We start from the raw sequence: 14690 nt of genomic DNA on the forward strand, positions 1-14690 counted from the left end.
GCACTACTCTCTCCAGTCACATACACTAGCGTATCGTCTGCAAACATTTTTATACTACATCCCTCCGGACAGACTTTAATTATATCGTTTATATATATTATAAATAACAAAGGTCCTAATACAGATCCCTGTGGTCCATATTCTGTGGCCAATAATGTAGACCATTCATCTTTAAATCGTACCTGCTGTGTTCTATTCTTTAAATATGATCTTAACCATTCTAAAGCTGTTCCTCTAATTCCGTATTGATATAATTTCTCTAACAGTCTTTCTCTATCTATCGTTTCAAATGCTCGCTTGAGATCCATGAAAATTACCCCCACCATTTTTGCCTCACTAACTACCAGTTTCCATTCGTCAATGACTGTTTGAATCGCTGTTTCACACGAATACTGTTTTCTTAAACCTGACTGATGTTCTGTTATAATACAGTTATCTTCTAAATACGCCTCAATTTGCTTTTTAACTACTAATTCTAATACTTTCTCGAATATTGGTAACATATTAATAGGCCTAAATTCACTTGCTTTTCTGGCTTTTTCTATTTTTGGAATCGGTATTATCGTAGACGTTTTCCAACCTTCTGGACAGCAACCTTCCCTCAAAGAGTTATTTATTATATCAATAAATTCCTCTTTTATTACATAAAATACTGCTTTAAGTATATCACTAGTTAATCCCTCCTCCGTACCTTTCTTTTTTGGTAGTTCCATAACAATTTTTGTAAATGCTCTATTCTAATCATCTCAAAATTTTCCATTATTCCCTCGCTTTCAATAACAAAAATAATTCTTTTACCTGGACTTCCTAACTTATCTCTACTTATAGATTTTACTATGTTCTCAATACTCTGTATATAATATAAATTAAATTTATTAGCTATATTGCACCCTTCAGTATTATCTAATATTTCAAAATTTATATTCTCTATTTTTTTTGTACCCGTTGGTTCGCCCCTTATTATTTCTTTTAAAGTTTTCCACATAGATGTCGGATTTCCCTTGTTATGATCTATCATATTTTCATAGTATTCTTTTTTCTTTGTCCTGATTAGTTTAACCACTGCATTTCTTTCGATTTTAAACTGTGACCAATTTTCATCCGTGTCATCATACAACGCTTTACTGTACGCCTCATCCCTTTTAGCCGCTGCTTCCCTTATTTCATCCGAAAACCACTTTTTCCCTTCCCATATTTTCGGAATTCTAAATTTTTTTCTAGGTGCTGTAGCATCCAACGCATCTACTATATTATCGACAAGTTTCTTCGCTCTCACACTGACATTCATATCTTGGCTTTTTCCTAATTTATTTTCCACTAATTTAATAAATTCATCTACATTAAACTCTTTAAAATTCCTAGCACTAAATTCTCTGTATTTATTATCAATTTTATTCGCATTAAGATCAACTTTTAACCACGCATGGTCCATTATTTTAGGTTCATGAATTACTTGCACTTCTATTTTATTATTAGCGTAAATTAAATCTATAATTGTCTTACTGTCTTTCGTAATTCTCGTCGGTTTATTTACATATTGTTTCATGCCTAAGCTCAACATTGTCGTTTGTAACTTCTTTGTATAAAACGAGTCCAACATAATATTTATATTAAAGTCTCCTATTACTATACATTCTCCCCGTATTATTAATTCTTCTATTATATCCTCCAGAAATCTCATGAACTCACCATGCGATGAACTCGGTGAATGATATATTACTGTTATCACTCCTTTATACAATTTATCTTTCACCTCAATCGCAGCACACCAACAATTCGCTTCTAACTTTTTTACTAATACTATCTCATATTTAATATCGTCCCTTACATATAAAAGAACCCCTCCTGTATTTATGTTTTCAGCATCACATCTAATCATACTATACCCCGGTACGTTCACTTCATAGTCTTCAATTTCAGCAGTCACTCTGGTTTCTGATAACGCTATGAACGCAGGATTCATTTTCTTCATAATCTGATGCTGTATCTCGTCTTTATGCGCCATGAAACTGCGCATTTGTATATAGTATTAATTCCGTTTCCTTCTGTAGTTGCTATTTATCTTCCTCCCATCCGGCCCTCTTCTTCTCCTCCTGTATCGCCCTCTTGAAAGTCGGACATTCCGGATCAAGTGCGCCATGCTCATCATTTATTTTCAAATTGTATGTTTGAATCTTAAACATACAATTTATACATCTTTTCTTTGTCGCTGTACATTCACTCACCTTGTGATTTCCTGCACATTTGTGACATGTTTCATTACGCGTACAATTCTTTGCAATATGATAATAGCCCCAGCATTTAAAACATCTTTTAATGTTAATGTGATTGAATGCAGGACACTTTCTCCATCCTACATTCAGTTTCCCTTTTCTCAACATTACTTCATGAGTCTCTTCATCTGCTTCAATTATTACGATACCATCTTTTCCTCCTCTTCCGGACTGATCTTTTTCATTTATTTTCTCTTTAACTTTTCTCTTCACTATTCGCATATGAATTCCTTCATCTTTCGCGTCAATTTTGTTCTGCTTCTTAATTGTACCTATTAAATCATCATCATTCAACTCCATTTCTTCCTCGCCAATATTGACAATTTTTATTTTAGGTTTCATCCGCGGTGACTCAGTAACGTTAAAATTCTCGCCCAGCTTGGCTTGTACTGTCGCCTTTAGCTTTTCCATTTCTTCTCCAGTCTCACAGTCGAGAATCACTGTTCCCTTACTTCCTTTTTTTAACTTCGTTATTCCCATAGCCATATTCTTGATATCTACCTTTTCTTTTAACAGTTTTTTAGTTGCTTCACTCTCCTGTTGCACCTTGGGTTTGACAATTATAATATTTTCTTTTTTCTTTTCTTTAACTGCTTCACTATAACATCTTTGAGCTCCTCCTGCCAGTCCACCTCCTTGTATAATTCTTCTCAAGTCTTCCAGTTCTTGTTTAATACTTCCAAATTCTTCTCGAACTATTTCCTTAACCATCATTTTAATTTCCTTCTTACATGCTGTTTCGTCTTTTATTTCTTTCACAGTTTTTACAAGCCAATCTATTTTTACGTCAATACTCGATGATCCACTCGCTCCTGATATTCTATTTCCACTGCTTGATGTCGTAAACGAACCCGTAGATCCTGTAGATCCTTGTCTTTCCCTGCTGCTTCCCGCTGCTGTCGGTGCCTTCTTCATATCTGCTTCACTTTCAATTGTAAATTTCTCAAATGGGCCAGGACACGACACCAGTTCGCGATTTCTATCATAAATTTTATGTTTACTTGCACATCCTGGATGGTAAAACAGCTTAACACAAGACTTGCATGCAACAACCTGATTTTTTATTGCCTTCTTACATGCCGAGAATCGATACTCGTCATGTTCATCATTCATATCGATAATTACCGGCCGAAGCTGTTAATATCAGCATAGGCGGTCAATTACCTTTGTCCAAATTCACACGTCAGCGCTTTGTGTCCACCTTTAATGTCTACCTGTCGCGTGAAATCTCGATGCCTCATACAAGAAATATAACTCTCACGCTCACAAATCAGCATATTCCTGTTAAATAACACTCATGTCTATTCCCGGTCTATGCAACTATTACTTCAATACTTTTTCGCCACTCTCCCTCACTATATAACCACTTAAAAGTTATGACTTTTGCAGAGCGATGTTTGACACGTCTTCTCTCAGAGAAAAGAGAGAGAGAGAGAGAGAGAGAGAGAGAGAGAGAGAGAGAGAGAGAGAGAGAGAGAGAGAGAGAGAGAGAGAGAGAGAAAGCTTAATTTATTCGGCGCCCTGGGACGAATCCCCTCAAGCGCAAATGAGTCATACAAAAGAAGTAATTAATCCATTATAATAAATGTACAGTAATCATTCATAGCATGTGTGTTTGTGTATGTGTGTGTGAATGTGTGTGCATGCACGCGTGTGTGTGCAAATCAGAGCGTGCGCGTGTGACTGCGTGTGTGTGTATACGCGTTAATTGCCAGTTGTGCTGGCCACCTGTTTTTCCCACGAAAGATTATTTGTGACTATCACTCCCAAATACCTAACAGATGTAGAGAATTGTATTGGGGTCGCACCGACTGTGATGTTAGGCAGCGAGTTAAGATCCAGCGTATTGATATAACGTGAAGTCCCAAAAATAATGGCTTGAGTTTTATTTGCATTGAGAACGAGCTTGTTCACCGTTGCCCAGCGTATGACAGATTCGATGTTTTCGTTGACGCCCTGTACTGCTCCTGCAAGTTCTTTTGGCCTGACATGGCAGTATATTTGCAGGTGATCTGCATAAAAATTGTATTTGCAGTGAGCCAGTGCGTTTCTGAAGTCAGACAGGTAAAGCGTGAAGAGCAGAGACCCGTGCACCGAACCCTGAGGAACGCCCACCCATACCGGTGTCGAGGACGACGTAACACCAGTTGCTCCATCCCTGACACGCTGCGTCCTGCCCGTCAAGTACGAATACACCCACTGCAGAACAATGTCGGAGAAGTTCAGAGCCTTGAGCTTGCCTAGTAACATGAGATAGTCCACTCTGTCGAACGCCTTCGAGAAGTCGAAGAAAACCGACACCGTCACCGCTCTCGAGTCTGCTGCCTGTCTCACATCATCGAGCATTCTTATAAGGCAAGTTTGAGTGGAGTGATTGCCTCGGTAGGCAAACTGACAAGGGTCCAGCAGCGCAGTGTCCTCCAGGTAATCTCGGATCTGCCCGCAGACCACATGCTCCAAAACCTTTGATAGTACCGGGAGAATAGAAATGGGTCGGTAATGTTGTGCCAATGTCGGGGTCTTCGTCTTCGGTATCGGACAGATAAGCGCCGATTTCCATTTAGCCGGAAAGATTCCGTTCGTCAGAGAATAGTTGAATAGATGTTCAATAATCGGCAGGATGAGGTGTAGTATACTCTTCAGGTACCTCAGCGAGATGCCATCCACACCAACCGCACCAGATGTCGTCCTAATAATAGCTTCCCTGATTTTCAGCGGTGGCACATATTTCCAATAGAAGTTCGTGTCATCGTAACGCTCGCTAAGCAAACCCATAAAGGAGAATCGAAGATTCTCAATGTCACACGCTCCACCGTCGCTCACAAAGAACGCATTGAGCTCCTCCGTGTGTGAAAGGCACGCTCCAGAATTTTTGACCTTGATTAGATGATTTGACAAGATGACGCAGACCGCTCCAAACCTCAGAGGCACCTTCCGCCCTGCTGAAGTGTTCAAGGTAGTAGCCGTTCTTCGCAGAGCGTATCAAACTCTGAGTCCTGTTCCGTAGCACCCTATACACTTCGTAATGGTAGGCATCCCGCCTTCTGTGCCAGATTCTCCTGGCTTGGTTCCTCTCCTGCATGGCTTGTCTAATGTCGTCCGTAAGCCAGGGAGCAGGAACCTTCCCAAAGTACCTTCTCCTGAGAGGCACGTGGGTGTTGAGGATACCCATCAGCTTGGAGGTGAAGATCTCAATTTTGTCGTTTATGTTATCAGCTGCAAACAAACCCGACCAGTCATCCCCGCAGATATCGGCAGAGAGCGCATCCTCGTCCAAGCTGCCCCAGTTCCTGCAGACCATCGTCCTTCCGCAACTGCGCTCGATCTTTACTCCATATTTAATAAATATGAGGTCATGTGCTGACAGAAATGCGACATCCCGTTGTCCGTACTCAATAACCTTGTCGACATGGTCCACAATGCATAAATCCAATAGCGTGCTGGAGTGTTTGAGATGATGCGTAGCATCGTAGGGAACCAAATGAAGACTGGACGCCGAGACAAAAGCACGCATCATCTGGCTGTCATATGTAGACTGTAGCATGTCCGCATTGAAGTCACCGAGCATGGCTGAATGTCTATAATTAACCTGTAAATCAAGGAATATCTGAAAGAAATCACTGAGGTATCCAGAATTCGGTGGACGATGTACCACCGCCAACAGAAACTTAGAAGTGTCCTTGAACAGCATCTCTGCAATGATGTATTCGGGTCCGTGTGCAGGGATTCCAGCAGAACTGCTGAGAACAGTCGCACGAAGAGCGTCCACTAAATAGAAGGCCACTCCGCCTCCCACTCTCCCCCCTCTATTACATCTATGAAGAGTATAACCAGGTAGCGCTATCATAGCATCCGTGATTCCCGGTTTAAGCCATGTCTCTGACATGCATATGACATGGTAATCCTCGCTAGTAAAGTATAGTTGAAATTCCTCAAGATGCGCAAAGAGAGATTGGCAGTTCACGTGGCAGATCCTTAGTCCATCCGAATAGATTGTCGGGTTAACCATAATTGATATTCGCAATTCTGTCCTGATTTTGCGACTGAGAATAGAGCACCTTTTAGTATCGGTGGCCGAATGATCAAGGTCATGTGCTCGCGTCTGCTTGCAGTTCCTGCAAATGGGTGGCTGATTTTTCATGGTACAGTCCTTCGTCTCGTGATCGCCCGCACAGTGTCCACACGCCGGCTCAGACTTGCAATTTACAGCTATGTGACCAAATTGCAGATATTTGTAGCATTGCAGAACTCTGACGTAGTCTGCAAGAGAGCACGCGGCATACCTCAAAAAGATGCGTCCATTCTTCAGCAAAATACCACGTATGACAGGCGTGACCTCCAGGATGCAGCTAGTGTAGCGTGCGTTCATCTTGGGCGGAAAGACGTAGACGACCTTCAAATCATTTCCTGCATTATGATTCAAATTTTGAGCTACAAGCTCATTCCTGATCTCCTCCACAGTCATACCAATGGGAATGCCATGCACAATTAACCTCGGATTGACCTTGAAGTTTTCTTGCACAATAAGTCCTGCTTTGGCTAAGCCCGGGTGGGCTTTGATACGTCCAATGTCCGGTGAAAAGGCCTCAATTCTTACGCCCTTATCCCTCGCAAGAGAGATCCTGCTTATCCTCAATCCACAATCCGACGGTCTAAAAACGCTGCATAGTGTTTCCTTAGTTGCCTGCGATGAGGCATAGTTGCCCATATGCTCGTGATCCGGCATGACCATGAAACTGGAGGTATTAGGCAGCTCAATCGTAGGACCCCGAGAAACACGCACCTCCGCCTCTGAAGAGCCCGCCACCGACGCATACGATCTCGACTGCACGGCGAAGGAAGGCACAGACGTATTGCTCCTACTCGCAACATTAGACAGGACGTCCCTCTCGCGCTCACCCAGCACCTCAGAGACCGCATTCCTTACATCATCCACTGAAACACCCGCACAGCCCGATCTTGTTTCAAGGACATCCATGAGTACAGACGACACCTCCAAAAATGCATCTCTGCATACTCTAAAGACGGATTCAATGGTTGCTCTCTTTTCGAGCGACTCTTTGCTGGAGAGAAGCAACTTGTAGATCGCATCGCTATGTCTATTAACTGTAACTTTAAGCGCATTTACCCGTGACGATTCATAACTTCAGTAGAAACTCTCTCTGACCCACCTGTCGCATTCAAAATTGCCGCGCCTGAAGACGTCCTTGTAAGCCCCCGCTTGCCCACGCCATTGTCGCTCTGTCCCCGCGTGCCTGCGCCGCTGTTCCTCTCCTTATCAGGATCATCCATAACAAACGTTAAAAGATCGATTGAAGAAAAACAAAACCTCTCAGAAAGTGACAGGTGAGCGGATCTCACATCCGAAAATCGTCCAGTGGGCAGTCCAATGGCTGAAGCCGTTCACAGAATCAAGCTAGCAAGCTTTTAATTACACCCAACTATAAAAGAAACGCCCCGAGGGACAAAAAGCGGCAGAAAACTATCCACAGAGAACGAGCACAGAGAAACACGTCTACACGTACTTACCGTCGCGCGTCGCAGAGAAAAAAAGGGGGGAGAGAGAGAGAGAGAGAGAGAGAGAGAGAGAGAGAGAGAGAGGTGTTGGCATAATAGGAGAGAAACTGCCGCTTTGAGAGATTAGCGAGACGAACATACAGCCGAAAAACAACAAGAGCTGACCTTCCGAACAACCAAGAAGAAAGCAAATACAGCGCGTCACAAAGGAATTCGGCCTTGGCGATCTACTGACAGGAGATCCAGTGAGGTATATTCATATATATTTGAATTGTTCGCACCTCTATAATCGTCTTCGTGAGTATGGTGAGGGAAGTCAGGGAAGGTTTACACTGCAGTTATGCGGAAAATCCAATCAAGAGAAGGAGAGATTGCGAGGCTCTCGCTGCAATTACGCAGGGAACCCGCGAAATCGGAGGCTCGCACTGCAGTTATGCAGGAACCCGACGGAGATAAGGAGAGACCGTGAGGCGCACGCTGCAATTACGCAGGGAACCCGCGAGATCAGGGGCTCTCACTGCAATTATGCTGGAAACCCGCGAAATCAGAGGCTCGCACTGCAGTTATGCAGGAACCCGACGGAGATAAGGAGAGACCTTGAGGCGCACGCTGCAATTATGCAGGGAACCCGCGAAATTAGAGGCTCGCACTGCAGGAACCCGACGGAGATAAGGAGAGAAGAGGATTTATGGTAGCTTGCGAGGAAATTTTAAGGGAAGTAGATGCGAACTTGTTAGATAATAAATCCGATAGTGTGATTTACCCAAGAACTCCTTTAAGCGATCTGATATAAAATACGTTCGGAAGGAACTTACTTCTTATAGAAAACGTTGATGGATGTCGGCAAGTAAATTCGAGGTCATGGATTTTCTGGCCCACACTGAGTTCATTTGCACTAAACAGTCAAGTATCACTCTCGAGAGTAAAAAGCGTTTAACTGCCCGAAGTTCTTTACTTAGCTGGACTTGTCGCAAGAAGAATTCGAAAAGAAGTCGTGCGTCTGTTGAGGGCTATTGCGGGTATAAAAACCTTCTTGCTCCTCCTCTTCATTGGTTTATTAACATTTCCTGACGAATAAGAAAATTTTCAATAACGCCCTTTAGGTCCCGGAGGCGTCTCTTTTAATTTTACAATTGTCGTGACTGGTCAGGGGTTTGTTTAGGCCCTTATGTTTCGACCAATGGAGAATTTGTTGCTATCAAGTGTGGTTGATATGTTTATTACCCTCTCGATCTTATCTTAGGCAGATATCGCATAACGACGATCTGTCAGCCGAGAATTGTTTAGGTTCAGTTATCGTTGTTAGTCTCTCTTCTAAGTTTTTATTAGTTTTCAAGTATTGGTTTCGTTTAGAGAACTGTCGACTATAGTTTAACTTCTTAGAATATAATGAGTTATAGTTTGAATTTTATGAGTTGATCTGTTTGCTTCTCAAGTTCTGTATTTATTCTTTATTTTTACGATGGAACTGTCTCGGAATATGTTTGCCTCGCCTGTCAGATCGTCGGTTTATCTGCGCGTCTGCGATATTTAAAATATCGCCTTGTGTTCTCCGTAAGAAGAGAATCGTGGAGTCCACAGAACGTAACGATTCTTTACTATTATTATTAGACTATCTCGGCATATGTTTTCTTCGCCTATCAGTTCGTAGTTTATTTGTGCATCTGCGATATTTCGAATGTCGCCTTGCGTTCTCCGAAAGAAAAGAATCGTGGAGTCCACAGGACGTAACAAATGCAAAGCTCTTTCTTTGCGTAAACATCTCCATCTTCCTTTCAAGATTCCTATTGTTCTTTCTACTGAACATCGCGCTCTAACGTGACAATCTGTATATAATGCACCTGGAGATCTTGGTTGCTGATTCAATTTTGGCGTCATTAAAAAAGGCAATAATGGATATGCAGAATCTCCTAGACACATAAAATTAAAATGTCACAATATACGATCGGATGCACAAATACATTCATAAAAGTCTAGCGGCCAGCGCTGCCCGTTAAATTATCGAGCGGTACTTTTATTCTACACTATAAACTATGTCAAGCGCAAAAAACGCATGGATATAAAGAAATTAAATACATCATATTTATGTATAGCAAATGAGAGAAGAGTAGGTTTTAGTAATATCCACGAAACTTTAGATATGAAAATGAAGTATTTGCACATTTTGTATACCTAGTAACCACATATTTCGTCTTCCAGTCTCATATTCTCTTAACATATATCTTGATAACTGACAATGAGAAGAACTCCAAACTCTGGCATCATGTGTACGACCACCATGATTTTCTCTCACTGCTAATATTCTGCCATAGTAATCACTAACCTAATTAACAATAACAAACACGTTATAAATATGTCCATATATTATAGGTACGTAAATATTAAAGTATTGCATTTAATATTTTATGTAAAAAAATTATATAGATACTAAACACTTACGATCATAACATTCAAAGAATGATATAATTTTCGATTAATTTTGTATAAATGTTCTTTGTTTTTTTCAAAATTGCTATATGTGTGCCATCAATAGCTCCTATCACACCTGGAAAATTAGCATTAATCCAATACCTGAAACATAACAGATTTTATTCCCTAACTAATATGTTTTCTTGTATTTAAATAGAATTTAAAAAAAATTAATATGTTTTTATCATTAAAAAGAAAATAATTTGATTGCAGCTTACTGTTGCTGAATAGCCAGAATTTCATTGGGTTGTGTAGGAAATTTTATCCAGTCTGGCATTATATTATTGATGGCATCTACAATTTGATGCACTGCATTACTAATGGAAGATTGACAGAAACAATTTAAAAAGTCCTGTCCGACTCTTCTCTGATAAGATCCAGAGCTCAAAAAATTTAATGTTCCCAAAATCTATAATTAATAAAATATATAATATACTATATGTAATATATCCCTCACTAACATATTAGATTCTTATATGATGTTTTTAATATGTATATATGTATATTTATCTTTATCTAATTGTACCTTTAATTCTAATGGAATTGCTGTTGATCTAACAGCTGGTTGCACATGCGGTCGTAGATGTTCACAATGCCAATGTAGTATCTTTTGAAAGTCTGTATGTTTGAACAAAATATTAAGTTTAAGTACTATACACACACACACACAAACAGACAATTAATTTAGCAAGCAATTTATAATAGATGAGCTATAATTTCAAATTTTGCATATAAACTGACTTAAAATTAAAATATCATAAATTTTTGTATATTTTTTGTATACGACTTACAATACCTTCATTTATTTTCTTTATTTAAATTAAATACTATTCGCTGCAATGTTTTTACTTACCGATATAAATGGAGAAATTGTGATTCCAATATGTCAAATGGATTAGCTGTATCGCGTAACTGTCTTCTTTGTAATTTTAAATATCTTTTTCTTTCTTGTTCTTCAGCTTCTTATTCTTCAAGTTGAATCATCCACCATGCTGCAGTCATGATAAATACTATTAATAAATATCAATATATGTAACTATAATGGTCAACGTGATGTGATATCAGCGAAATGTAAATGTCTCTGTCATTTGTAGAATATCTAACCTTATAAACACCATACCTTTAGAAATATAACGTTTCTTGTATATCACAGCACAGTAGTAACAATATATATTACAAAGTTACTAGATTTTCACTTTTCCGTTAGCAAATTTAATGGCGAAAAATTTCACGTGAAAAGTTTCACATTTCCACGTTTTGTCGAGTTACATCATCATGAGTTCACGTGAAACTTTTCACTTTTCGCCTTTCCGCCCTAAGGGAAAAGTTACATGATCGCTGCCCAGAAGCAGTGATGCTAAAATGAGGACGTGCATCACTGCGTTATACATACATATTATTTAAATTTTGATTAATTTTTAGTTTGCAAAAAAATACATTTGAAATAGAAAATGGGTAAATGGAATTGTAAAATAGTTTTTGAAAACATGTATTTTAAATGCAAAATACAAAATAGGCATTTTACATTTTGTATTTCCATTTTAAATGCTTTTAAATAATGCACATCTCTGAAGCTATATCAGTAAGAACTCTGTAATTAAAAACTAATAATGCAATAAGCTTACAAATTATATGTATAGCTATGCGTACAATTTTTGTTGTAAATCAAAATAGTTCTTAAAATATTTTGTAATAAAAATGCATTAATAAAGATGTAGAATACTTTACATATAATATAATCACACAATATGTTTCTATTAATATTGTACATTAATTATTTTATTAGGATTTGTAGGATTATATTCTTAAAGTTGTATCTTGTGATTTAATGGTGTATTTTAATCAACATCGATTTGTTCAACATCATTTTGAATATCAATTTTTTTTTCATTGCTTTCCTGAAATAAAAATACTATTTAATAAAAGAGCACTATAACTTTTTTATGTATTTACTTACTTTATTCACCAATTGTGATGTCGAAATATTGCCTATAAGTGTAAGAAAGCTTTGATTTGTTTCAGTTTTGTTAATAGTGTGCAAATATTTTGCCCTTGCATTTAGAACCTCTTCAAGTTGCTTTTTATGTTTTACTGCTAATTCCAAAGCCCTAATTAAAAAAGATAAACAAATATTATTAATTAATTGCTTAATAAACACAAAATAAAATAAAGATGCGTAAACATTATGACTCTACAAGTAATAAGAATAATAGAAAATTTATTACAAAATATATTAAATATGTTATTTTTTTATTTAAATTATATTGCTATATACAGTATGTATATATACTATGTATATATTTATATTTACACACACACACACGCACACGCACGCACGCACGAACATACACACACACACACACACGCACGCACATACACACGCGCGCGCGCGCACACACACACACACACACACACAGAGGGTGGACCACTTTAATTATCCCACCCCATATATCTTTTTTTTTAATTTTAAAAATTTTTCAAAAAAATTTCCTACAAAAGTTGTAGGATTTTGAGGGAAAAAGAAGTTGACACTATTATCTTTTTCCCCTAAAGGGCAATTTTCAAGGTCATTTGAAAATCATTTATGTTTTTTTAAATGAGATTACCTTAATTTTTTTGTAAATTGATTCCTCGCAATATTCATTATAAAAAGTTATAAAAGTAAGATGAGCAAAAAGTGAATAGTTTACGAGATATTTGATACTTTAAAACATAATTTTAACTATGGAATATCTCATAAAAATATTCATTTTTCATCGATTTTACTTCAATACTTTTATGCACAAAATAATGAGAAAAATCAATTTGTGTAAAGTAAGAAAATAGTTATTTTAAAAAAATATGCAATTTGCAACTAGCAGCTACATATTTTTTTTAAAAAACAACTATATATTTTTTTACATCAATTAATTTCTTTCATTATTTTATGCATAAAGTATTCAGGTAAGATCGTCAAAAAATAAATATTTTATGAGATATTTCATAGTTTATGTAAAATTATGTTTGCAAAAGTATAAATTATTTTGTAAACTATTCACTTTCTAGTCACCTTATCCTTATAACTTTTTATAAGAAATATTGCGAGGAATCGATTTGTATAAAAAAATTATGATAGTTCTATTTTTAAAATCATAGATGACCTTCAAATGATTCTTGAAAATTGCTTTTAAGGAAAATGTTAGTAGCGCCAACTTATTTTCCCCTCGAAATCCTTTTATAAAACATTTTTTTGTAAAAGGCTTAAGAAAATAGATATTTGAGTTGGAACATTAAAATGACTCACCCTGTGTATTAAAGTTAGGTTAAGTAAAAAATTCAAGTTAAAACTCAAAATTTATCAAAACCCGGATTTATACTTACAATTAGTAAATTCTAGTTGTAATTAAGCCGATTCGGCAATACTAGAATACTAGAATGCTAGAATTGACCGACTACTTTATTACACTTTTCCGTTTTAACTGAAATAACTTATTGTTGGTTAAAACTAGAATTGACTGATTGCTGTTAGTGAATTCGCGATCTAACTTATCGGTACTTGTCAGTTGATTACTTGCAATTATGCAGGTCGAATCACGGCGATATTTTTCGATCGGGACTACTGTGTCCGATTTTGAATGCGTCCGATTGGGAATGTGTTCGATGGAAATTGTGTCCAATCCGGAATGTGCGCAATCAAGACAATTCCAATATTAGTATTGTCGATTGACGGATCTTGCGTTTTGATTGTAACATGTTACAAATTTACTAACGCAATCGGTCAATTCTAGTTTTAACTAAATTATTTCTGTTAGAATGCGAATGTGTATGTATTTAAGTAGTTGGTCAATTCTAATTCCAACTAATTAAAGTATAAAATATCTCGTAAACTATTTACTTTTTGGTCATTTTACTCTTATAACTTCTTATGCCGAAATTTACGAGGAATCAATTTATGTAAAAAAATAGGGTGATTTCGTTTAAGAAAACTGTGTTGACCTTCAAATGACTTTGAAAAAACGCCATTACTCAGCAATTCTAAGTCACGACATTATGTACCTCTCGAAACCCGATAACTTTTATATAAACATTTTTCTCAAAAACGTTTTATCTTTAAATAAATAATTACTTAAAATAAAACGCCCTGTATACAATGTGTTTAAGCTTAAAAACGAATCCATAGTCTCCAAAGTCAAATTTGACGCGGTAATTTCCTAGCCTACAAACTCGGATCGTCGAATTATGTGGAGACTTAAGTTATCTTCTTATATACGTGCGAGTCGTTGACGTAAGAGAATCTTAACAATTTTAAAAACACCAGTGCTAGAATGCGCCACATTAACTCATCTTGTTTTGACCTTAACTTTTCCTTTTTTATTCGATTTTATATTTCTTTATATACCAACCATGTTAACACAATTCGTCTAATTATTTAATTTAAATATTAATAACCCA

The 14690-nt window shown here is 37.4% G+C and overlaps 2 protein-coding genes across 2 annotated transcripts in view; both read right to left on the reverse strand.

The window, feature by feature from the left end:
* The window catches only part of LOC145937805 (uncharacterized), a 3919-nt gene extending 1914 nt beyond the window's left edge, over positions 1–2005 (reverse strand). The window contains exon 1 of the mRNA XM_083041178.1: positions 1887–2005. Coding sequence (XP_082897304.1) covers positions 1887–2005 — 119 coding nt within the window. The remainder of the gene's footprint in view (positions 1–1886) is intronic.
* A 10048-nt stretch (positions 2006–12053) lies between these two features.
* Oseg5 (intraflagellar transport protein Oseg5) overlaps positions 12054–14690 on the reverse strand; it is a 238155-nt gene continuing 235518 nt past the window's right edge. Inside the window, exons 15-16 of the mRNA XM_083040402.1 lie at positions 12217–12367; positions 12054–12157 (exon numbers count right to left, since the gene is read on the reverse strand). Coding sequence (XP_082896528.1) covers positions 12098–12157; positions 12217–12367 — 211 coding nt within the window. The 3' untranslated portion in view covers positions 12054–12097. The remainder of the gene's footprint in view (positions 12158–12216; positions 12368–14690) is intronic.

The sequence above is a fragment of the Prenolepis imparis genome, unplaced genomic scaffold (genome assembly GCF_030444845.1).
Source record: "Prenolepis imparis isolate NDT839.2.m4 unplaced genomic scaffold, iyPreImpa1.0 SCAF_6, whole genome shotgun sequence".
Classification (NCBI taxonomy): domain Eukaryota; kingdom Metazoa; phylum Arthropoda; class Insecta; order Hymenoptera; family Formicidae; genus Prenolepis; species Prenolepis imparis.